The 25,065-nt window shown below is 52.1% G+C and overlaps 1 protein-coding gene across 2 annotated transcripts in view; it reads right to left on the bottom strand.

The window, feature by feature from the left end:
* Positions 1-3,699: 3,699 nt before the first annotated feature.
* TSHZ3 (teashirt zinc finger homeobox 3) overlaps positions 3,700-25,065 on the bottom strand; it is a 70,656-nt gene continuing 49,290 nt past the window's right edge. For both annotated transcript variants that reach the window (XM_058709535.1, XM_058709536.1), the window contains exon 3: positions 3,700-8,536. In XM_058709535.1, the coding sequence (XP_058565518.1) occupies positions 5,322-8,536 (3,215 nt within the window). In that variant the 3' untranslated portion in view covers positions 3,700-5,321. The remainder of the gene's footprint in view (positions 8,537-25,065) is intronic.

Raw genomic sequence — 25,065 nt, 5'->3', positions numbered from 1 at the left:
AGAGAACAATGGTGCCTGTAAGTCCAACAGCGTCTCCCCCGGGCTTGGAGAAACCCAGCAGAGTGCGAGGAAAATCAGCACCTCCCTGGAAACAAAACCCCGTGTTTGACCGCTGCCCCGCGCTGACACTGGGAGTCCAGCCCTCGGCTGCGACAAGGCTGCCGCACCGCACAGGAAGGTGGGGTTTGTCAGAAAGGAGCTTTTCTTCCCAGAAGCTTTATGCTAAGAGACAGAGCCGAAGCCTTCCCCAAAGGAGTGAGGCTGTTTCTGAAGCTAACTATAGCCTATTTTGCAAAGGCCAGCGCACCCCAGAAATGCACGGGCACGCGAGCATGAGTACCTTTTCCAGGTCTCCCGAGGTCAGCTGCAGGCTGAAAGGCATCGACAGGCACGGGGTCCCACGGGAAATGCATTTTCAGGTTTCCTTTTGCCAAAGATTACACGTGCTTACTAATAAATCCCTAGGGAGAAAAAAGGTTAGTGTTTCTATTACCAAAAGAATAACTATCCGGCAGAGTAAAAATGGTAATTTCTCCATTAGCTAAAAGGATAATAGCTATTATTTTAAAGTTAAAGTATTTATTATTAAAGAGTGGCACCAGGTTCGCGTGTTTTCATTTTTATGATTGCTTCCTGTAATACGAAGTGTATTGTTTTTGTGCTAAATAGTCAACAGAAGAAAATGCCATCGCAATTTTCCAATTTCAAAAGAACTTCACAGATGAACTTGAAAAAATGAAATCATTTAATTTTTTTTTTTTTTTCTCTATTAGATGACTTAGAAATCTCTGGAGACCACAGCTTTAACACCGGATTTGGGAAATGCAGCCTTGCTTCCTATCAGCGCCTGTCCTTCTCCACGGTCAGGCTCCCGGCTTCAGGGTTCTATCTGCTTCTCAAGGAGCTCAGCTCTCCCAGGCTCTGGTAATAGGGAATAGGGCCTTTTTTTTTTTTCTTTCTCAGGGTTTATTTGGTCACCAGGCCTGTGGCACAGCAGGTGGTCAGGGGTTGGGGGCAGGGCAGTCCACCTAGCCTAGTCGGAGCCTCTGAACTTGAGAAAAGAAATCCTTCCGAGGTGGTGGGGACCACAGCCCTGAATTCTGCTGGGGAGGCTCACGCTCCGACCTGAGCACAGAACACCCTGGGGAGAAGTGCCTCTTTGCTGGCTATCAATATATATATATATATATATATATATATATATATATTTTTTTTTTTTTTTTTTTTCCTTTTGCAGAATGAAAATAGAACGGAGATGCCAGGGAGATCTGGGTCCTTATCATACCCAACTCTCTCTAACTCTGTACGATTTGGGTTAATTATAGAATTCTTGCTGCCTAAAACTTAAAGATACATCACTGATATTTTTGCTAAATGTTGACTGCAGCGAATAGCTAAGATGTGGCATATTGATTTCTTGTTGTGAAGTGAGCTGTTCAAGCTCCATTTAAGATTTTCATCTTGCATGTAGCCCTGAGCACATCATAGCACCATAAATTAGTTAAATTGCACATTTATCACAAATGTTATTTTAAGATACTGTGTAAATGCGATGGCTGGAAGATATACAGTAGGGCCGCAGCAAGCCCGGGCTTGGGCGGGGTGAGGTCGGGGTCACCTACATACCTGTGATTAAAACCGCCCTCACTGGCACCGTCCCTCCTCCTCCCACGGCCCATTTAGACACCTGACCGGGAGGCCCCAGCCGTGCCCGCACTGGCACCCTCTATCCGCGCCAGCCGGAGACCCAGCGCACAGCCACCTCAGATTCGGAACGCCACTTTACATCTGGCCGTTGTGTCCCCGGAAAACCAGAGGCATCCTGGGCTGGGAATGGAAGGCTTCTCCGGGCGGCGGCCAGGAGGGGGTTGTGACCTCCGGAGCAAATTGGCCTTGCCTTTCCGAGGCCATCGGAGACTAACACTGGCCCTAGCCAGCTCCCACCCCCACCCCGTCCCAGGATGCGTGGCTCGGGGGGGTGGGGGGGGGGACAGTCACTTTGCCAATCGCAATCCTGAGTAGAGCCCTGAACTCCCCAGTTAACTGCGTTTCCTCCGGTGGTAACATTAATTTCTGGGCCCCGCTCCTATGAGCGCCCCTTTCCTGGCTCTGAGCCCCAGGTGCCAAGTGGGTGATATCACCTGGTACCCACCTTGGCTCTAAACCCTCACTCCCACGCCCAAAGTGAAAAGTCCTGAAGATAATCCCACGGTGGGGTGGAGAGAAGATGGGCAGAATGTCAGGTTCTTCTCCCAAACTGTTAAGGTGGGGGGCGGGGGGGGAGGGGGCACCCTCACTTGCACAAACCCCATCTCCCTTCAAGCCACATGGGCCCTGGTGGTGATGGAAGTGTTGTCAGTATAATCTGTTAGACGCAGGACTTTGGATTCTAATAAACCGATGCTATATTTAACCTGTGAAAAATTCAAGAGTGGAAATCTGGGCTCCAGGATGTGAAGATGTGGAAGGCACGGGAGGGAGGGTGCTGTCCCCTGAGCCAGGTTCCGGGGGGGGGGGCCGGGGGGCCCCCAGAGACGGGCATTGTGCCCCACACGCCTCCCAGATAAAGGCCCACGGGGCGCACAACTACTCCAGGAGGGATGAGGGCAGGCCAAGGAGGAGGTGGGGAGGGAGCCGGGCCCGCCACCCAGAAGGGAAAGCCCTCTGTGCCCCGCCCGCAGGCACAGCCCAATTGTGTGGCGAGCACAGCCAGAAAGACACTCCCTATTTGCCAAAAACCCGTCTGCAACTCCAGTGAGGTTCTCTCTAAAAACCCGGAGAGACATGGGCTGCCGAGAGAAAGTAAAGCAGACAGAAATTTTGGACTCCGCTTGACAAAAGGGGTGGGGATGAACAGGAAAAAGACGGAGGCGTGTTGCCGAACATCTCTGAAAGGGTTTCATTTAAATTTTTAATAAAAGAGTATTTCTTTTAAGTTGAGGTGTTTTATGCATTACATGGATGTAACACATCTCTCATTTGTATAATTCTAGGTTAGGAGCTCCGATTCTGCATAACTGCAAGAGTAGTTTGAATGTAGTAATAAAGGTATTTTACAATTTTACATGATGTTCCCAGCGTTTTGTTGGCATGATTTGCCAGGGCTAATAAAAGCTGGTGATTATCATATAAATGCTCTCCCCACTCCTCCCGTGTACGGGTTCGGTCGCCCCCCCCCCCCCCCCCCCCCCGCCACCACCCTGCACACCTCCTTATCTGTGGCTGCGACTCGAAAATCCCGAATCAACAGGAAGGAACCGCCCCAAACTGAGTCTTGCAAAGACCTTCCTTCCCCCACCTGCCTCCTGCAGGGCTCGGGGCCCTGACTCCTCACCGTCCAGAGGGGAGACCAAACCCCCGGCCCCCACGCGGACCACCAGGTGTTGACCTGGAGCCCCTCCACCGCTCTGTTAGCAGATCGCTTTCGCAGAGAGAAGCTAACCTCATGTGAAATGTCTTCCTTTCTTTAACATTTTATTCTCGGGGAAAATTCTGTCCACGCAGCCTCTGAGAGAGGGCTCCCTGCTCTCCAAACGCCAAAGTTCACTAAAACTCCCGTGATTTACGGGCAGCTTCCGACTGCCAGCACCTGGCAGACACAGCAACCAACTCAGTCATAAACAGATCGCATACAATTTAATTTTAATGTGCTCGTTAGTCGTAGCACATTTCAGACATAATTGTGAACGCAACACAAAATTATAGCAAAAAGACAATTTTAATGCTGCCGTAGAAAAAAGGGTTATATGAAGAGTCACATAATGGTGGTTCATTGTCAACAACAAAACAGGGCACAGAGTGTGTTACAGTGTCTGTGCTGTTTACATGCCAATATTTTATACATAGGTTCTCATATGGTGTCAGCTGTCAGTTACTTCTGCAAATTAACTGCCAAAAATGGAGAACAGAATCACTTGGAGAGCCGGTAACCACGGGTTACCTTTCATAAGCCTAAAGATAAAGCTGCAGTGTGGGATCTTGGGAGAATAATTAGGAAGAACAAAACAGAAAGTTACCAATCGAAATAAAAAGGCATCCTACAACATGAAATAGCAACCAAGAGGGCTGGTAAGTAAGTGAAAGAGGTTGTATCACGGAATGCCTCATGACTTTTAAGCAAAGTATTACAGTACAAACATTTTAAAGGCTTTATCAATGCTTAGGAAATACAGTACAAGTTCTTCTTTTTCTTTTTTTTTCTCCTTTTCAAATAGACTTAACCCTTTGAGCACTGAGTTTATTTTGAGCGTTCTTTGATTTCTAATAAATACCTTTAAAAATCATGTGCAAAATATTTATGATGCCTGCCATGGACGTATTTCCTGGCCTCGTTTATTCAGACTGCTCAAAACAAATGATAACATGATGCTAATAAATATGTATAATTTAAACATGAACCTCTATCAATATAGATGTACTGTATAGGAAAACAAACAATCATACTTTGCTTTCAGATAATGTTTCTGTATACTTTATAAATGCTATCTGTGGTATCTTCTGTATAATTTACAATGTTTGCATGTAAAAAAAAAAAAACACAAAACCATAGACCTTAAAAAAAAAAAAAAAAAAAAAAAAAAAAAAAAAGGAAAAGAAATATACACTATACATAGGCACGGCTTATGCCCAGAGCATAGCAGGTACATAAAACACTGTTGCTATAAATGCAGGAAAAAAGGTCATTTTTAACCACAATCACATTTTTCATAAGAGAGTCTGAAATCTATACAATATATACATCTATGTTTCAATGTGAAAATAATATTCTTTTAAATTTCAAGGCGTGTTATACCCCTGCAGACCTGCATAAATGGAGGTTTATATTATTCATTATAACTAAGCTGGTAAGGAGTTTAAAAAACAGAGCTTCATACATTATTATTATTTTCTTTTCTTTTTTTTAACCAAATTAATGCAAAAGTGCTTCAAAGTACTCAGAGGGCTAAAGATGAAAGGGTGAGGAATGCCAGCACACTCGAGCCGCGTGGAAAAAGTGTGCCCGATTTCGTTATAAATGCTTAATTAAACTGTCTGTTAATGCATGCAGCTTGAAGCATCGGGGGGATGCTCACAACTCAATCCCATTTACACAAAGTTCCAAACACTTGCCACTGCGTTTTAACCTTCATATTTTACCAGTAACAACAGCTGATTATGCACCTCTATTAAACACTGTACAGTTATACAAAACAGTCCTGCCCAGAGTGATTTCTTTGCAGTTAAAATGAGAGCATGTGCCAAGAACAAGACAGAGGGGCCTTAAGGTGCCTGCAACAGTTTCCCTCAAAGCAAATTACAGTCATTTTAATCAAAAGCAAATGCTACTGCTTCTCTAACTCAGAGACGTACAGAAGGTGGTCTTCTGGGGATTTCCCGTGTGTTTTGCTAAGGTGAAGTTTAACCGCATGCTTGCTCGCAAAGGTCCGATTGCAAAGTTTGCACTGGTAGGAGGTCCCCAGGTCCTCCTCCGGGGAGGACGTCGCCAGTTTTTCTGAGGGCGACTTGGTTTGTGCTATTTGATTGTTAATCTGTTCGGTGGACAGTTTGGACAAGTCCCGGAGCCGGAAGCCCAGGTGTGACTCCAGGTGACTGATGTACGTGGAGGGAGTCCTGATTTGTGACGCGCAGTCATTACAAAAGAACACGGGGTGGCCGGTGTCCAAGTTTTTGAGGAACTTTGTTCCACCTGTCCTTCGAAGCTGGTATTTCACGTTGGCCAGCCAGTGGCTGATGGTGGTCATGGAGAGCCCGGTGAACCTCGAGATGTGCATGCGTTCCTGGGGGCTCAGGTCGGACATGATGTACTTCCCCTCGGAGGTCTGCCGGAGGCTGGCGGCAAACTGGGCCTGGAGGATGAGCAGGTGCTGGGGGTTCCAGTTTGACTGGCGGCCCTTCCTCTTCTGCGCGGGCGTCGCCTCCTCGGCCTCCTCCAGAGTGGCCCCGTCAATGTCAGACTTCTCGGAGATGCTGGAAGGAGTGGAGGACTTTGACGTGTGGCTCTCTGTCAAGTTCTTCAGCATATCGGATATATCTGACAAGGCATTCTCGCGGAGCGGCGAGTTTGACATGAATGATACGACGGCAGATGTCTTTGCCGTTGTCACCGTGGATGAGGAGGTTGCCGGGGATGTGGACGTGGGTGACAAAAGCACTGAACCCAAAGAGCAGCCCTTGTCACTCTTCCCTTTTGTCAAGTCTATGGGCTGGTCGTTGTTGACGTGGTAGAAATAGCGGTCGAGGTGGTCCGCCTTCTTGGACTGCAGGGGCGGCGGCGTGGCCACGGCCGCCTTCTCGGCCAGGCTGTTGCTCATCTTGAAAAGCATGCTCATGGGGTCAAGGGCAGGCAGGGAGGGCTTGGCAGCCTTGCCCAGGTGGATGTTCATGACCGACTGGAGGGCACTCAGCGGGTTCACGAAAGGCTGTTCGGGCGGGTGGTCGGTGATGATGGCCGTGCTGCTGCTCAGGCCGCTGCTCATGGGTTTCACCAGCTCCTTGCCGTTCTCCACCGGCTCTGCCGGGGGGCTCCCCTCCTTGCAGCCATCCCGCTGGGGGCTGGGGCTGCCCTCCTGGCTTTTGAAGCCCCCGTCGCTGCTGGACGCCTCCATCTTGATGGGCTCGCTGATTTCGCTGCTGCACGGGGACGGGGTGGCCCGCTTGGGCGGAGACAGCTTGCCCTCCGGCTCCTTCGTCTTCTCCTCCGCTTTGGCAACCTTCTCGGTGACTTTCTTCACCAGCTCCTCCATGGCGTGAAAGTTCGTCTTGGGCATGGGCGAGGTCTGGCTGCTGGGCGGGGAGACCAGGGTCTGGGTTTTCGTGGGAGACACAATCTCGCTGTTGCCGAACATGGGTTTCAGGGGCGCGCTCTTCCCCGACGAGCCCAGGGACAGCTTCATCATGTTGGGGAGCTGGTAGGCGGCGTGGATGCTGGGGTAGCCCCCCCAGCTGGGGGTGCCGTTCTGCGCCTTGTTGATCGCCGACGTCACGGTGTTCTCCAGGGATTTCAGGATATCCAGGCCCCCCTTGGGGCTCTCCTCTAGGTCGTTTTCAGTCAAATAGTGGTACTTGGAAGAGATGTCGTATTTCTCCTCTTCTTCGCAGGGCTTCTCCTTTTCCTTGGGCTTCTCGTCGGGGACCGCCTTGTCCTTGTCGACCTCCTTCTTGACCTCCACGTTCAGCTTCGGGGAGACGCTGGCGGGGGTGTTGGCGGGGGACGTGAAGGTGGTGGCGGCCAGGGGCACGGACTGCACCTTCTCGTCCAGCAGGGTCGTGATGGTGGGCGTGACGGGCGTCTCCATGATGGGCTTGCCCTTCTTCATGGCCGAGTTCGTGACCTTGATGAAGTGGCCGGTGACCATCATGTGGGCGGTGAGCTCCTGCAGGGTATCGTGGGAGCTGCCGCACTCCATGCACTTCAGGATCTGGGACTTCCGGGCTTCAAAGTGCCACGCGTAGCTGGCCCCGTTCTGGTGGCCGTACCGGTTATTTGGCGTGATGTAGGGGTTGGAGTTCTTCTGAAGCACGTCGTTGGTGTCGGGCATCACAGCCTTGGGGGTCCCGCCCGTGGAATCCGGGGAGCTGGGGAGCTCCAGCTCCAGCGAAGCTTTCTTCCGGGCGGCAGGGATGATTTTGGCTGCGACGGGAGTCACGGGCTCCTTCAGAGGCACTTTTTGGTAGTGTTTCGTTTTGATCATGTGGACGCTCAGGTCCTGCAGAGACTCGAACGAGTGGCCGCAGTACATGCACTTCAGCACCTTCTGGGCGTCCTCCTTGCCCTCCATCTCCAGCAAGGAGCGCTTGCGGGGCTTGGACCAGCGCTTGGGGTTGTCGTTGTCGGTCTCGTGGTTGTCGTCGCGGTAGTGCCCCGTCTCGTTCATGTGCACCGTCAGCTCCACCAGCGTGTCGTAGGCGGCGCTGCAGTCCTTGCAGCGGAACTTGCTGGCGCCCGTGAAGATGGAGCCGTAGAGCTTGCTGCTCTGCCGGTACAGCTGCACGGTGCTGAAGAGGCTGGGCTCGGGCAGCACGCGGCTCTGCGACACCTGCTGCAGGGTCTTGGCCATGGCGCTCTGGTGCCAGTCGAAGCTCCCGCTGCCGCAGCTGCTGCTGCTGCTGCTGCTGCTGCCGCTGCTGCCGCCGCCGTTGTTCTTCTCCGACGACGGCGGGTGCAGGTTGAGGTGCAGGTTGGACCAGTAGGAGTTGGACAGGAAGTTGTTGTACACGGCCTTCATCTGCTCCAGGCTGTCCGACACGGTCGTGTCTTCCAGGGGGACCGCCACCTCCTTGGTCTCCTCTTCGTTCTTGACGGAGCCGCTTTCAAAGTCAGCCATGCGGTCACTGGTCTCACTGATGTGGGACTCGCTGTCCATCTCGTGGCTGGAAAACTCAGCCACCGGGGAGTTCTGGTAACTGGGGCAGCTCTTGCCGAGCTCCTTCTCCGGGCACATGTACTTGGCTGAGGGCTCCCCATCTGCCGTGCTCTCCTCGGGGTCTATATCCTCTTCTACCAGGGCGGCAGCCTTTAACTCATCGGAAACGTAGGCTGCCGTGGTGGTAACAGGTGGGAGAGAAAGGAGAGAGACGGGGAGAAGGAGAGAAAAAGAAAGAAAGAAAGAAAGAAAGAAAGAAAGAAAGAAAGAAAGAAAGAAGAAAAAAAAAAGCATTAGTTAAGTGTTGACCTTACCTAGAAAATGTTCTCGACTCTCGGGAAAAATGCAGCAAGGTAGGCCGGGCACATGTATTTGTAAAATTAAATAGTTAAAACCCGGTGTTTCTTTGGAGCAAAAAAAAAAAAAAAAAAAAAAAAATCTGCTCTTCAAACATAATTTGCCACCTTATTCTTCTCAAGGGGCAACAGCTTGAAATTAAAACTAAATTTGAAATTAATGAAGCACATTCTGGAGGTGGCATTCATTTCTAAAGTAATAAATTACTTGTATCAACCTCAGAGACAGCAGTTCCTGTCTGTCAATTAATATGTCTTATGCTTCTCCTACCCCTAATGCATTTCTTAACAGACAGATTCACAATTTAAATTAAGCAAGCATTTTTTACTCATTACATTTTTGAGGCTCAATCTTTAATAAATATAAAGTACAAAAACATCAATACAATTTTTACGAAGTAAAAAGAAAGTACATCAATTGCAATAAATTAAAAGCAAGGTTTTGTGGATTATTATTTTTTCTTTTCTTTCTTCCTTCTGGAAAACTAGGTCTCATAAAAGCTTATAGTAAGTTTTCCTACCAAGGGATAGGCACTGGTTTGTTCCCAATGGGAGGGAAGACCTTGACCCAGCCCTGGCCCCGTCCGCCGTGTGAACACTCAGCCGTTTTCTCAGCCACCTGCACACACACTATCCATGCAGAATTATGTCAGAACAAGTTCAGGAAAATTGGTATGCGGTGCTCATTCCTTCTGTATAAATATATACAAGACCTTCCAGTGGACCTTACAAATGTCAAAGTGTTTGCTCTTTAGACTACTTTGTCAATATTTACTCAGCATAAGCTTCATGGGCATTCAACAGGGATCTTGTCTTTCTGGAAGCAATGTAACTGGGGATATAAATCCAGTGTGCACTTCCCAAGCAGGTGGAGGGCAGGGCTGAGCAGCTGTGGGTTCTAGAACAGACACATCCAGAGACGAAAAGCCAGGAGAGGAGTCGCGTTAATGGAACAAAGTGATTTATACACACACACACACGTATATATATATATTATATATATATTATATATATATATAATATATATATATAAATATATATATTTATAATTTAGATAGAATATATTTATAATTATATTTATTTATAATATAATAATTTTATATATATATATATATAGTGTGTGTGTGTGTGTGTGTGTGTTTGCGTCAGAAGACCGCTGGGCGAGTGTGTGAGGTAGCCGGAATGCCACGGCATGGGGTGTCCAGCTTGACCCAAACACTACAAAACTGAAGACAAACTCTCATAAAAGAAAAGGAAGCTTCGTTTGTGGAATTTACTTCCAGAATTTTAAAGATGTGCCTCCTATCGATTTATCGATTTGACACCTGGGGGAGGGCGGGGGGAGAAAAACCAAAAAAAACAAAAAACCAAAAAAACATGACTCTCACATTTAAGACTCCCCTGAAGACAGATATTTCCCCCCCTTTGCTCTTTCATCCTGGTCATTCCATTCCGAAGTCTCCCTTTGAGCGCCAAGAATTCTGAGCAGAGACAAGAGTGACATCCCAACACTGAGGTCATTGGAACCGCGATGGGAATAGCGTTCCCAGTACACACATTCGTACGGGCAGGGGTATGTGACGCAGCCAGGCATGGAGAGAGACCAGGAGTCACAGTTTGCCCGGAACGGCCCTGATGTTAGCACTGAAAGTCTTGCACCCCGAGGAGCCTCTCGGACCCGGGCAAACCAGGTCAGCCGGTCGCTCTCGCCAGGGGACACGTGGCAGGGGCAGGCCAGAGCATCCGGGCAGGTCCACACTCCTCTCGGAGAGGAGCCGGAGCAGAGAGTGATGGGGCTTTAACTGGGCACGGCCCCCTGACTGCAGAGATGCCCTGGGTGCCCAGATGCATAATGTTTCCATCAAAGGGGCTTCGTTTTGGACACGAGGGAAGAGAGGAGGAAACCACACGGCCCATGTCCCCATGCCGGACATGTGAGGAAAAGCCCGGCTTTGTGGAAACAGAGATGGACCCCAGAGCCCCTTCTCTCCTGAAGGTGCTCCTTTGAGCCGCAGTTGGCAACGTGAGCCCACACCCTGGGCCCTTTGCTGTCATGATGGCTCCCGTGGAATTAAGTCTGCGAGAGGCAACAACCCAAAAGTGGCCCTAACCTGAGGCAGCTATGGGAGGACACTGGGCAGCCCGGAGAAGCGGGGGCCGATGGCAGACACGGGAGCCCCCTGAGGCACAGAGACTCCCAGCTAAGAGAAAACCCAGTGGCTCTGCCAGTCCGCTGCCTGAGCACGGGAGCCCCCGTGGAAGCCTCCACGCACGGGCCGCCCGGAGCACCCCCACAGGTCCCGCACCTGTCTGACCGGCTCCCGCCCCCAGAGGGGCCCCCACCGCACCTCGATACGCTTCGTGAATCATACCGCCATATCAGAACGCCACCAGTCTGGTGACTGAGGAAAGTAAGGCCAACCTCCCTGGTGGGAACAGAATCCTGCTCTGAAGAAACTGAAAAAGCCTGGGTGCCGAGGGGCACTGGGTCCTGGGGAGACCCTGGCCTTGTGGTGGTTTCTGAGGCTCCTGATAAGCGCACTCGCACACCACCGTGACAGGGACCTCACTACCTACCAAGACTGCCATTTTCTCATCAGACCCTTAGGCTGAGCCTAGGACTTCTTCCTCCCCCCACCCCCCCGACGGCTCTTCCCTCCACCCTAAATTAAATTGTCACAAAACTTGGAGACGTTGTGAGGGCGGGGAGAGCTATAGGAGAAGGAAAGGTGCATTCACTGGGCAAATCCGTACCAAGGACCCACACCCGCCAGGCGAGGCGGGTGCACGCAGAACAGTATGGCACTTTCTTTCGCGAGGCCTCGATTTCCCCGTCCATATGAGGCAGGGCACTGGATCAGTGGGGTCGTCCCATGTCTACTTCCCCATTTTACAATGTGTCTGAGCAAAAGGTAAACTGAGGTGGAAACACACTCACTCCTCCAAGCACGGACTCCTCATGAGCATCCAGCCAAGGCATCTTTAGTCCTTTCTTCTCGGGGCCGAGGAGCAAAATCGCCCTGGCTGGATAGAAGGAAGTCCTCCCGGACACGGGGACAGTTAATGTCCAGGTCAGGCAAGGAGGGGAGCGGACACTGGGTGTCTCCAGTCACTGTCACAGGGGATAGTGGGAAGTCAGCTGGGGCGGGGGTGCTGGGTGAGAAGCTGGTCCCCGTCCCCACCATGATGCTGGCCTTCAGGGGCCTCTCCTCCCTGGGAGCCAAGGGCAGACACCATCCCCCACCTGGACCTGACAGTTAATCACACAGAGCCTCACGAAGCTTGGCTCCTGCAAACACTTGTTTGAATTCCTTGCTGCTTTTTAACCCTCTGTATGCTCTCGTCTGAATTCTCCAAGGCAAGGACCCCGTTCTACATTGTCATGGTTTTATTTATTTATTACGTATGTATTTATTTATTTAGTGGGAGAGGGAGAGAAAGAGACAGAGAGAGAGTGTGCTCAAATACAAGAGCGAGTGGGGCAGGGGCAAAGGGAGAGAGAGGAAGACTGAGACAGAAAGAGAGTGAGAGACAGAGAGTGAGAGAGAGAGAGAGAGAGAGAGAGAGAGAGAATCTTAAGCAGGCTCCAGGCTCAACACGAAGCCTGATGTGGGGCTCGATCCCGTGACCCCGGGATCATGACCTGAGCTGAAATCAAGAGTCAGACACCCAACCTACTGCGCCACCCAAGAGCCCCCACATTGTCACGGTTTTGCACATAGTAGGTGAGCAATAGCTACTCCCTGTCTCCTTTGGGAAGGGAGTAGTTGGAGGTCACGTCCAGCAGGAAGAAGCTCGTTACCAGCCTTTGTAACAGGCTCTGTCTGTCCTTAGTCCCCTCCAACACCAGCCTGGGCAGCCACCAGCACCCCCAGTGTCTCCTCAGTGAGCCCCTTCTCCCGCCCCTCCCATCTATCCTCCATGAAGAAGCCACCTCGTCCCCACATGCTTACTGATCGGCAAGCTAGTCAGGTCAACCCCCCCACCCCAACGCTGCTACACCCTCGGTGACTTCCCATCTGGCTTGGAAGAAAGCTCAAATTCCTCAAAGCAACCCTGAAGTCCTCCCCTGGTCTTGGTGTCACTTCCTCTCCAGCCCATCGGCTTCTAGCATGTGCTGACGTCTCTCCCGCTTCACTTTCCACTGCTGACCGCTCTCCTGGAAACCCCAAGGCAGACGCAAACAAGGAGAAGGTGAGCCGGTGCCCCCCCCCCCCGCCCCAGGCCAAAGGTGGGGCTTCTCCGGCCCCAAGTTTTGTCCCCTTAGCACCCTCTCCCCTCTTGTGACAAGGCACAGCACTCGATCACTTGCTTACAGCGGACGTTCCAGGATGCTCTGAGGGACTGTCAGCTTCGCGTGGCCAGCGCCCACCCATCCCCCCCCCGCCCCCCCCCCCAGTATCTGCTGCAACCCTATTGTCTCAGCATATATCCATGGGATGGATGGATGGATGAATGAATGAATGAATGAATGAACGAGTGAACGAACACCACAGACGACTTCTTCAAGCCTCCTGCTAGTTGCCCGAAAACATCTACGTGGATCCAGACTCTGGCCAGTCCCAGAGCAAAGCAGGTGTCCTGGGGTCTGATCCAAAGTCCCTCCTGGATCAGTTCTCTCTGAGCGGGGCTGCTTCATGGGGAAGGGCCTCTGGGATGGACAGGATGACGGCCCCCACCCCTGAGGAAGAGAGGAGGGAACGGGGCAGATGGTGTCTCCTCGCCCCGGAGGCACCCAGGCGGCTCCCACACGTGAGTACCCCTCCCCAAGAACACGCTACCACCATTGTTCTTCTGTCTCGGACAGACGACACTGAAGCCTTTGCTGTGAGCTCCAGTACAGGAGGCAGCTGAACCCCCGAGCGGGGGTGGGGGGCTCTCATCCAAACCAAATCAACAGCTGCAACGACGCAAAGACACAGGCGGGAGTGGAGGCCAGCAAGCGAGTGAGGGGCGGGCCGGGGCGCTGCGTTTCATTTTTCCCCCAAACGGCTCAGTGGAAAAAGTTTCCCTCCACGAGGGGAGCCCTTCCAGAATCTGCTGCCACTGCCTCCCCACGTCCACCCCCCACTCTCTCTCCCCTCCACGGAAAAGAAAGCGCTTCAAGCAGCGGCACGACAATCCATTGCTCCAGAGCTCAAGGCCAAGGGCATGTTTTCGGACAGGTGAATGAACTGAAGAACCTCGTTCATGCAGAACGAAGGGGGCTCTTGGGTAAAGACACATGTTCGTGTGAGACAAAAGCTCTCAAAATTACAAGAGTTCCCTGCAGACTTCCCCAGCCTGATGCCCCTGGAATGTCAAGGATAAAAAAAAAAAAAAAAAAATGGCCGTACCTAACACGTGTATGTTTATGAACCATTTTCCTATTCATTGCATTTGACCCTCTCTAGCCTGGAAGGCTGATTCAATGATTTCCTTTCTGAGCTGGAGGAAGCTGGAGCTCTGACAAGTTAGATGGGACTCTCCCAAGGCTGTGACTTCACAGGAGTCAGTGCAGGTGTAAAGGGGATTTGACTCGTTCTGGGGGGAATCACACAGGAGTGTGGAGCATGCTGCTCCGTCATGGCCTTCCCCGACTTGTGGGGTTCCATGCCTGCCCTTCCAGGGGGTCCGAGCGCTCCCGCCTCCTGAGACTCGGCCACGGGGACAATGGACCCATCCTGTCCGAGGAGGGCAAAGCCAGCCCTCAGGAGGCAGCTGCTCCCTCATCAGTATTTATTAGGGTCGTTAACTAAACTCAACCACTAGGTAAAAAGAAATTAATACGTTTGATATAAACATAAAACAGTAAGCTGGGGCATAATGGAATCCATTTCCAGGCAAGTGGGAATTACCTTCATCACAATGTTGTGAATCTCTCCCAGAAGGGAGAGGAGAAGGCTTTGAAGTGTCCCTGTTGGAGGGCGGGGGGGGAGCTCTCCAGTCCCAGGGGCTGTGGGCACAGCAGGGGAGCAGGGGGTGCCGGCAGTGGGGGGGGTGGAAAGAAGGGAAAGGCCTGGCTGTGCCCTGCTCCCAGAGGCAACATCAGAGTAAACCCTCCTTTGGATTTTCGCATTTTCTGGACTGCAGTGAAAGTTCAGAAGTCAAGTGCTCTGTTTTAGTAAGTGCTCCGTTTTCCAATTCCCAACACCCCCTGGGAAGGGGTTTTGCCCACTACAGCCTTCCCAGATTCCCTTTCCCCTTCCCCCATGTAAGGGTAGCCCAGAGAATATCCCAGGACTGGGATGGAGAGAGGGGAACTGGCAGGCAAGAGGACAGACCCCTGTTCAAGTCCCAAGTCCTGTGGTGGGCGAGGGAGCGGGGAAGGAGCAGAGAGGGGAGAACAACAGGAGAAAAATGGGAGAAGGAGAGGAGAATGCACAAGGATCAGGGTTTGGGGGAGACAGACAGGGAGAGGCAGAGATACAGACAGATATAGGGAGAGACAAAGAGAGAGAGACAGAAAACCAGAGACAGAGAGAGGAAGAAACAGAGGCCACAGAGGGAGTGAGAGGTGGGCAGTGATGGATGTTGGAGGAGAGACAGGCAGGTGAGATGACTCCAGGGGCCAGGACGGAGGGCGGTGAGTACAGAGAGGGCCTGAGCTGGGAGTCCTGGCTGAGGGGACAGGGCCCCGGGGGCTGCCCCGGGTCAGTGCCCAAGGCTGGAGACTCAGGCCTCCCTGAGCACTCAGATTTCCAAAGCAGGTTTTTGGTTTTGGTTTTGTTTGCAGAGAACAATTTAACCAGCCTAGAGAGAGACCAAGAAGTTAACTGCTCAGGTGACCCTGGTGAGCAGAACAGGGGAGGGGCTGATGTAGGCCGTCCTGGGCAGAGGATACCTGCTGTCCTGCTGGGTCTGGAAACCCCAGGAGAATTAGGCCCTGGAGCCTGCAGTTAACCTCAGTGTTCCCGCAGGATCACCAACGGGGCGTCTTGGCCACCTCTGAAACCCCCCTCTCGCCACACCTGGGCCCATGACAAAGCAGATTCCTGGCAACGACAGGGGATAGCTGCGAACCCCCCCCATCACCCCCCCCCCACGGCCCCAAGGGGAGAACCGTCAGTGAGGGCTCTGGCCTGCACTTGGGAGAGGCCTGCCAGTTTCGTCGGTGTTCCTGCACTGCGATCTTTCATGTTACAATGAGTGATGTCACAGATGACGAGACCCAGCTCTGCCACGCGCTGTTCCTGTGACCATGACACTGGCTTCAGGTCTCTGAGCTCCAAGTTCTTCCCAGGCGTGGGAGAAGGAGGGGAGAGGTTCCCGCCACACCTACCTCCCAGGTGTTTGTGAAAAAGCAAGGACTTCATAAGGAGCGAGGGCATAAGGGTGTTTCCCAGGGAAAAGGACTCCGCAAATAGAGGTAGGGCTCCAGGGACCTGCACAAACCCAGGGACCCGCACTGAGGGGTGGGGGGCTCAGGTCCAGGCTCCGGGCTGACTCCCGCTCCCAGGTCCCCAGATCTGCATGCTGCCTTCCAGAAAAGGGGGTTGTGGGGAACCTGCAAAGCCTGCTGCGCAAGAGTCCCTACGCGGCACCGGCTGTGCTCCCCCGCTCTCTGGCCACCTTGTGGGCTGTGGAGAAGGCAGAAAGCCAAAGAGGAAGGAGAAGAAGCAGGGGGAGAAATGACGGGCAAGGGAAGTAGGGGAAGTAGGCAGAGGAAGGAAGAGCGGCGCCCCCACACCCCCCCACCCCCGCAGGCATGGGCCATTCTTAAGACATCTGGGAAGGAAGCAGGCAGGGTCTTCACCAAGCCTGGCTCACCCCACATTTCCATGCCTGTCCACCTGCGAGACTCCCAGGCTCTCTAACCCGTGGGGTGATGGTTAGAGCCAGGTACCTTTCACTCAGCGCCCACAGGGACGGCCACCTCGGGCGCCGAGGCCCCTCTGGCCAGTGTGCCTGCAGCCACCTTCTCTAGGCCGAGCCCAGCCCCGCATCAGGTCAGTTTCTGCCTTGAGTCGCTTTCTTCTTTATGGGGGAGAGAGCTCAACATCCCTGAGAACCCCACCTCAATCTTCCTTTGTTCTAAACACACCTAGAAAATCCAGGCAGACTGACCCATTTCACGCAAGCATTTCTGCTCTTCAAAGGAATCACATGAAGTGCCCACACACTGGGCCCTCGGGGTTATTTTTACGCAGGTCTCTCTTCTGTGACCACTGCCGCATCTGTGGCATCTGCCCTGTCCGGTGCAACTCGATTTGGGACCCAGAGTTACGCCCAGATGTCCTGAGACCCCGCAAAATGGGCTGTCAGGAGCCCCGGAGGGTGACAGGCGGGGACAGGCAGGGTGCTCGGGTCTGGCTGCCCATGACAGAGCACTGTCACCCTGTAGGCAGCTCCCAGCACCCTGATACGCAAGGGCCCCAAGAAGGGAAATCTCGGAATGGAGCGCGTCCTCCTGGACGCTGGCTGGGAGGGGGTTCGGAGGAACAGCACTGATGTGGGATTTGCTTCCTGTGCCCAGAGGAGAGGAGATGGCAGAAGGAAGCAAGTGATGGAGTCGGGGGGAGCTTGGCCAAATGCGCTGGGGAATACCAAGGTGATTAGATTGAGCTGCGGGCCTGTTAAGACACTCACTAGACAACAGAGGGAGAAACTTGATTCCAGGGAAGGAGTACGCATGGCTTGGTACCCAGGACGACACAATCCAGCATGGAGTTGTCTCCATCTATCCACCTGAGCACCTAGTGTCACCCAAGCCATCTGGAGCGATGGAAGTCACGGGCTCTCGGGATAAAGAGAGATGCTATTCTTGGATGGCCCCAAGGAAACGAGGGGCCTCCTAGGCATCCCTACTGGGCACTGGGGCTTCCCAGGAACCAGGATAATCCCCCAAAGGGCCAAGGCTGGGCCAGAGGAACTAGGAGGGCATGGCTTGGCTCTGGGGGAAGGAAATGGTGGCTGAAGCCACGGTGGTCAGGACTTCTCCAGAAGGCCGGCCACATTGGGATGACAACCTCTCCTAGATTGATTGCTCTGCCCACTAGCAAGGTCAGGAATATTAATTTTGTACAAGTTAATTTGATGTAATGTGCAAGACGAACGCTTGTTCGGTTGCGTATCACTGTGCTAATAAAGCTGCTATGCTTTCATGCCAAGGAAAGCATGGCATTAGCTGATTGGTGCCTAAAGTCAGCGTGAATCAGGCCATGTCACCCTCCAGCAGTTGTTCAGGCCACAACAGGCTGCTGCTGATTCCTTAGGAGGCCAACAGCAGCAAGGTCCAGGGGACACCTCCCAGCTGCTGGAAACCCCAGCCTGTTCTGAAGACTCAGCTCCCAGACCAAGGCCTGTTCCTCTAGATGTGGCAGAGAAACTTCCAGAAGCCAAACATGGAGCTCCCACCCCAGGGTCAGAAACGCACTTCTGAGGGCTCCTCTCTTTGGATTCTTGTTGCAACCAAAAAGCCTCATTCGGCCATCTCGGCAGCCCCTTCCGGACAACCTCCCTCCCCTCCCTGACACCTTCCCTTGCGGGAGAGATTGCTCAGACAAGGAGGAGGCCGGGAGCTTGGGAGGCTCCCCATGGTCAGCAAGGGAAGCGAGCTCCCTCGGCTCTAAGATCACACTCACCCCATTGCTTCTGGGGACACGCTCTGCTACAGTCTGAGCACCTATCCCACCGCAAAGAAAAATCAATGTATCCAAGGCACGGTCCCACTGAAAGCAATTGCTCCCGACAAATCCTCAGACAATAGAAAGTAAACGAATACTCAGTGTGGGGACTCTCTGAGTTTCCTCTGTCCTCAGCTTCAAGCACACTTCATCCAAAGAAAAATCTTCTCACCTTGGTGGAATTTCAGATAGCAGCAAATAGGGCGTGGGTGATTTATTAGGGGCAAGGGATGTGCTCAGACTTCTCACGTTGCACACATGAGCAAGGGTCAAGTTTGCTAATGGCTAAGAAGAATCATGCCTTACACACCTTCACCTCTGGCGCATGGGATCTTCTGGAAGCTGGACAGAGTGATCTTCATGGGATAGTTTGTGGTTCCCAATGAGGCAGCTACTAAACCAAGGAGAACTCTTGCCTGTCTGCACATTCAATCATTTCAAAACCTGGGAGAACCATAGTTGAGAATAGGGTAATGGGTTAAGGAAATTTTGGGGTAGTCCTTACGACGGGCCTCTTCAAAGTGGGCTATACATGTACAACTCGAATTCTTGTTGGGCCTCATTGGCCCTCATGGCACCAAAAGAATGATTTTAGTGGGCAGTTAAATGGATGGCTTCCATGAAAGGAGAATGAAGACTTACGTGGAAGAGGAGGGAATTGACGCACCCAACTGATCTACCCACCCACCCATCCACTCACCCATCTAATCATACATACATCCACCCACCCACCCACCGATCCGCCCATCCACCAACCCATCCATCCATCCACCCATCCATCCATCCATCCACCCATCCATCCATTCATCCATCCAAAAATTCATCCATTCATCCAACATGTATATGATATAAATCCATACTCTAGATGTATTATTTAGGTTAGGAATAAGAAGTTGCTAAAATAAATTAAGTCAGAATCACAGGTTTTACTTTTACGTGGTCAAGATGGTTACATAGATCACAAGGGCATTAGAGGATCATATACCCTCATTCACTTCTTCCATATTCAAAGCCCAGCATAACCAAACTCATTTTACCTTCCCAGTTTACCTTCCACAGCTCACCTGTCCTTGGACACACAACCACCCTTCCCTGATAATGCTCTTTTGGCCTTCCTTGGTTTACACATTTCTTCTACTTTGTGTAACATGCTCCATTTTTTCATACCCTCTCCCTGGCTCTCCAAGGCCCTGCCCATTCCACTTCCCCCAGGAAGCCCCTTCTCACCTGTCCCTCAGTGACGACACCATGAATGGAAAAGTCCTCTCTAAACTCTAACTTCTAGAGAAATATAAGGAATGATTATTGGTATAATTGTTTATATGTCTCTTCTGGTGTTTATCTCATGTAGTTTTTACAACAGCTAACCACGGGCACCGACCATCTCTCTATGTACACCTACCGAGGCAGGGATCCGGCATTCCTAACCTATGTGCCCTTCACACAGCCTGGAGGGTCAACACCCTTAGAAACTCCTGGTCGAGGGGTGCCTGGATGGCTCAGTCAATTAAGCGTCTGATTCTTGATTTGGGCTCAGGTCATGATCCCAGGGTCGTGGGAGGCTCTGTGGTGACCGTGGAGCCTCCTTAAGATTCTCTCTCTGCCCCTCGCCTGCTCCCCTGCTCGCTCGCTCTCTCTCTCTCAAAATCAATAAACTTAAAACGTAAATACATAAAAAGAAACTCCTGGTCAAATCCACATCCTTAGGTAGGATCTGCTTAGTCTAAGAGCCTCTAAACACCAAGGGTCCCCTCAGGCAGGAGTCTGCACCAGCTCCCTTCACACTCCCAGACGCAGGGCAGAGCAGCCCGAGAGCCTTCTGACCCTTTATGTCACTCACTGCCATTTCACAGGACAGACACACTAAGCAGAGAGTCAAGGCCACGGGGTTTCTCAGGAGTTCTTGACAAGGGTGTGCTTATTTTATGACCACAGTGAAAAGTGAGAGGAGAATGCTCCCAGTGACCACAGAGAAGCTCAGCCCTTCCCTCCCTGCATGGTAGCCTACATGCATCAGGAGACCTTCCTGCGGCCTGTAGGAATGCCAGGGAACAACTCAGCACCCAGCCAGCACTCAGCCAGCACTCAGCCAGCACTCAGTCAGCATTGAGCCAGCACTCACCCAACACTCAGCCAGCATTCAGCCAGCACTCATCTAGAACTCAGATAGCACTCACCCAACACTCAGCCAGCATTCAGCCAGCACTCAGCACTCAACCGATACTCAGCCAGCACTCAGGCAGCACCCGGCCATCATTCATCCAGCACTCATCTAGAACTCAGATAGCACTCACCCAACACTCAGCCAGCACTCAGCCAGCACTCATCCAGAACTCAGATAGCACTCACCCAACACTCAGCCAGCACTCAGCCAGCACTCAGCCAGCACTCAGCCAGTATTCAGCCCCCGCACTCACATGGCACTCAGACAGCACTCGGCCAATACTCAGCCAACATTCAACCAGTACTTAGCCAGCACTCAGCAGCACTTAGACGGCACTCAACCCGTACTCACGCAGCACTCAGCCAGCACTCACCCAACACTCAACCAGTACTCACCCGACACACACCCAGCACTCAGACAGCATTCACCCAGTACTCAGCCAGCACTCAGCCAGCACCAGCACCTTTCTAACACACACCAAGGGTCACTAATACACATGTGACCACCATTTACACGGATAGGTCACATCCAGGATAGGGATGCCATCTTCCCAGACAGTTTGAAGAAATCAGATTTCAAATGACTTATAATTTTGACTGACGTATATAAATACTCACTGACTTCAACTTCATTTCTATTTATTAAAATGGGTTTTCCTAAACCAGTATATAAACAGTCCCTATTGGCTGGTTGGCATTACATTACACGTTTCCCTTTAAACATCCTGTCTCACTAATTTATACTGACATTTGTATAATCTGACTTAGGTGTTTCTTGTACTGGATTCAAGGACGCTCATCACCTCGCCATCCTTCAAAGAGAGAGAAGAGGGGGAAAAAAAAAGAAACTTAACACTCTAACGGCTTAGTGTATTTCATAATCATTTTATGGAGGGTAATCTAGCAGCATATATCAAATTTGAAAATACGTATATTCTTTGACCCAGCTAGGAACCTAGACTACAGAAATAGTCACATATGTGGAAAAAAAAAACAAAAACCCTCTATGTCGAAAGATGTGCTCAGTCACATTCTGTATCATATCAAAAAAGTGGGACATCTATACCATGAAACAATATGCAGCGGTTCACAAGAATAAGAGGGAAATTCCAGTACATCAAATCAATACCTGCTAAGGCTACAAATGCACCTGTTCTGTGACACAGCAGTTCTTTTCACAGGTTCCCACCCAGCAGAAATGCAGATCCAGAAGACCGGGACCCTACTATCCTTTGGCACATCATTTGCAGCAGCAAAGAAACTCCAAACGGCTCAACTGCCCATCGACGGCAAACGAACACCCGTATTGTGGCCTATCCATACAACAGAACCGTCTACGGCGGCGAGGACGAACCAACTCTTATCCAAAACACCCGGAAGAATCTTACAGACGTAAGATCAAGGCAAAGACACCGTACACGAACGACTGTATACTCTTTGGATCTACTTACACAATGTTCAAACTCGGGCAAAACTGATGTGTGGTGTCCCATTGGGAGAGAGCGACTGGGTGTGGGCAGTGTGGGTGTGGGACTTCTGGGGTGATGGAAATGTCCTGCTTCGGATCTGGGCCCTGGTTACACGGATGCGTCCACTTGGGGAAAACTCATCAACCGGTACACTCCTGTTTACATCCTGCCTTTTTGCCTGTTACACTGCATTAAAAGTTGACTTTAAAAAGAATAAGGCAATTCTGTAGATTCTGATGTGGGAAGATGTCTAAGACATACTGTCAAATGGGGAACTGTTTTCTGTGTGAGTTAGCGGTGTGGGGTTGTGCGGTGGGCATCCAGGGAAAGGTTCCTTGCCTGGATGGGGACAGTGCTCTCCGGGTGCAGGAGAGGACACAGTTGCTGGGGAGGGAGACAGCAGAAGGAGGGGGGAAAGGAGCTCTCTTCTGCACGGTTTGAAATTTTCACAAGCGCACACTCATGAATGCATTGTGAAATTTTAACCCACATAAAAGGCTTCTTACATTAAGTATCTAAAAGCACCTCCTATGTGTCAGGCTCTGTGTGGGGCAAAGCGCCTTCTCCCCAGCGCACTCACTCGGGAAGGCAGGTGTAGGAGAGTGGGTTCCTGAGCTGAGGGGGATGAAAAGGTGTGGCCTCAGGGGCCAGCTCCATGGGACATCCGAAAACCCATCAGCATTTCTAAATTTTTTAAAAAATCATTATCTTAGAGAGGGTGTGTGCACATGTGAGCATGCAGGGGCGAGGAAGGAGAAGGGGAAGGGGAAGGAGAAGGAGGAGAAGGGAGAGAGAGAGAGAGAGAGAGAGAGAGAGAGAGAGAGAGAGAGAGAGAGAGAGAATCTTAAGCAGGCTCCACACTCAGCATGGAGCCAAGCCAGACTCAGGGCTCAATCCTGAGATCACGACCTAAGCCAAAATCAAGAGTCAGCCACTCAACAGACTAAGCCACCCAGGCGCCCCACCCATCACTATTTCTATACGCCCCTGCCTTTGCTTTCCTCTGCCCATTGGCATTCTGGGAAAAGATGTCATACAGTCATAGTGGGCTATGGAAGAACAGACATGAGGAAACTGTGTGCTAGAACCTCTGATCTTGCTGGAAGGAGGAGGGGAGAGCCACTAGCCACTGCCCCGAAGGCTGTGGGCTAGTCAGGCATCTTGCCGGGGGGATGCCCAACACACTCATGGGCCATGGCATCTGCAACCCCAGGGGGGGCCCTGTGCTCCCCTGTGGGTACCAGTGGGTCTGAGGCCTGCCCTTTCCAGTCCTTTCCCCTCACTCCTCTCAAAGTGCAGCCCTCCGATCACCTCACCAACTCTCCCAAGCCCCTGAGATGGCCATGGCAGGAACAGGTGTCTGTGTGACAGGTGGGGAGAGGCTCCAGGCAGAGGTGTGCAGGGTAACCTCTCTGGGCCATCCCCTCTCCTGTCATCAGAGCCGACTCAGACAGCTTCTGGGTGCCAAGAGGACACATAATGTGGCTTATTTCCCCCTCCTTCCGAGGGCCGACAGAAAGTTCTAGGGCCTAGGTGTTGAGTCTAAAACAGGTGCTCAAGAAACCCCAGGCTTTGGAGGGATGCGGAAGGACCCTCAGAACAAATCAGAGTATATGTCCCTTGGCTGCCACCTGCTTCCCAGGCCTTTCCCTGCCATTCCCTAATGCATTCTGATGGCCCCAGAAATCCTGCTCCTAAAAGCCAGCCATGAGACACTCCACCCCTCTGCAAAGAGATCTGTGACCAGATCAGAGGCACTTCCCAAGTCAGGTTCAGTGGGCACCACTGTTAGCCCCGGGAGACAGAGCTGAGTGGAGCTCCCTATGGCCTCCTGGATAACGGCCACTCCTCAAGTGGCACTCAGAGACCTTCGTGACCTCAGCACCCCCGGCTTCCTTGGTGCTTCCTGCAGACCCGGGGAGGTTCCCTTTGGGCCTTCGCTCTTGTGACTGGGAACACTTCACATCCGGAAACCTAGCTGATGCCCGCCTCCCGGGGTGCTTGGCTGTCCCCTCCACTGCATGCCAACCCTTTCCACCTCTGTGAGCCCACAACCCTTCAGGGATCTGCAGCCCCCACGGGGGAATGGGCCAAGGCAGGCGCCTAGGCACTGTCCCAACAGCCCCTGTATAGGGCCTGGCACATGCTTGGGTGCCGGATGAAGCTCTCTGAATTGCTTTCAAATGAAAAGACATCACGTACAGGGAAGGCAGACGTACGTTACGCTCGCTCTCTTCTGTTTGTTTTGTTTCGTTTCCTTGAAACACTTCAGGGCCAAGCTGTGCCTCACAGGCTGGCACCACCCACGGGGGCACCTTCTTGTGCCTGGGACCTCTGCAGAGCTGCACAACGGCCCAGGCGGGGAAGACAAGTCCATGCCACATGCCCATTGAGTGGATGGGCAGACTGAGGCTCCGAGACAGACATTAGGGGCTGGACGCAGCCCTCACGACTTACAGGACACACAACCAAGGCTGGCGGTCAGAATCCAGGCCCCTTCCTTCTTTATCTCGCTGCGTCTCCCCTGAACCCACAATGAAATGAGCTGCCCACACGCGAAGGTGCAGAGGGAGGGCAGCCTCAGTCTTGGAAAGTGTGACACGCACCCTTGGTAAAACGGGGTGACATCGTCCAGCTTAAGTGTCACAAAATATGCACGGTAGGTAAAGGAGCGCATGTCACGCAGCGGGGTGCCCAGAGCCTTCTATGGGACCCAGGTCTCCTTGGTCAAGAGGGAAAGTAGTTTTTGCATCAGAAAATACAAATGGGAGGGCTATTTTCTGGAGGAAGCAAAGCCTGGAAGTCCCTGAACATGAGCTGTGACAAGCCCACAGGTTATGGGGAAAACACACTCTCAGAGGAGTGCCAGGCACACGGGGGCATCGGCCTCTAACCACGGGAAGTGAGTGCCGCTGTGTGTTCGGAAAGTTCCCGTGTCAGTCGTTCACGAGGGGGCCCAAACACTGCTCCCCCTGTGCAGACCCACTGGCCAGCCCAACAACTAAAACGACTTTCCAGATCTGTCACCCAATCCTGAACCCGAGTCACAGGGCGGCCCTTTATCCCAGCCGCCTCTCCGGGGGGACGGTCTCAACAGACTGGAGCCACC

This window comes from Neofelis nebulosa, chromosome 17, assembly GCF_028018385.1.
Source record: "Neofelis nebulosa isolate mNeoNeb1 chromosome 17, mNeoNeb1.pri, whole genome shotgun sequence".
In the NCBI taxonomy this organism is placed as follows: Eukaryota; Metazoa; Chordata; class Mammalia; order Carnivora; family Felidae; genus Neofelis; species Neofelis nebulosa.
Note: the sequence above shows the minus strand (reverse complement) of the source record. Positions and strands in the feature narration are given on the sequence as shown.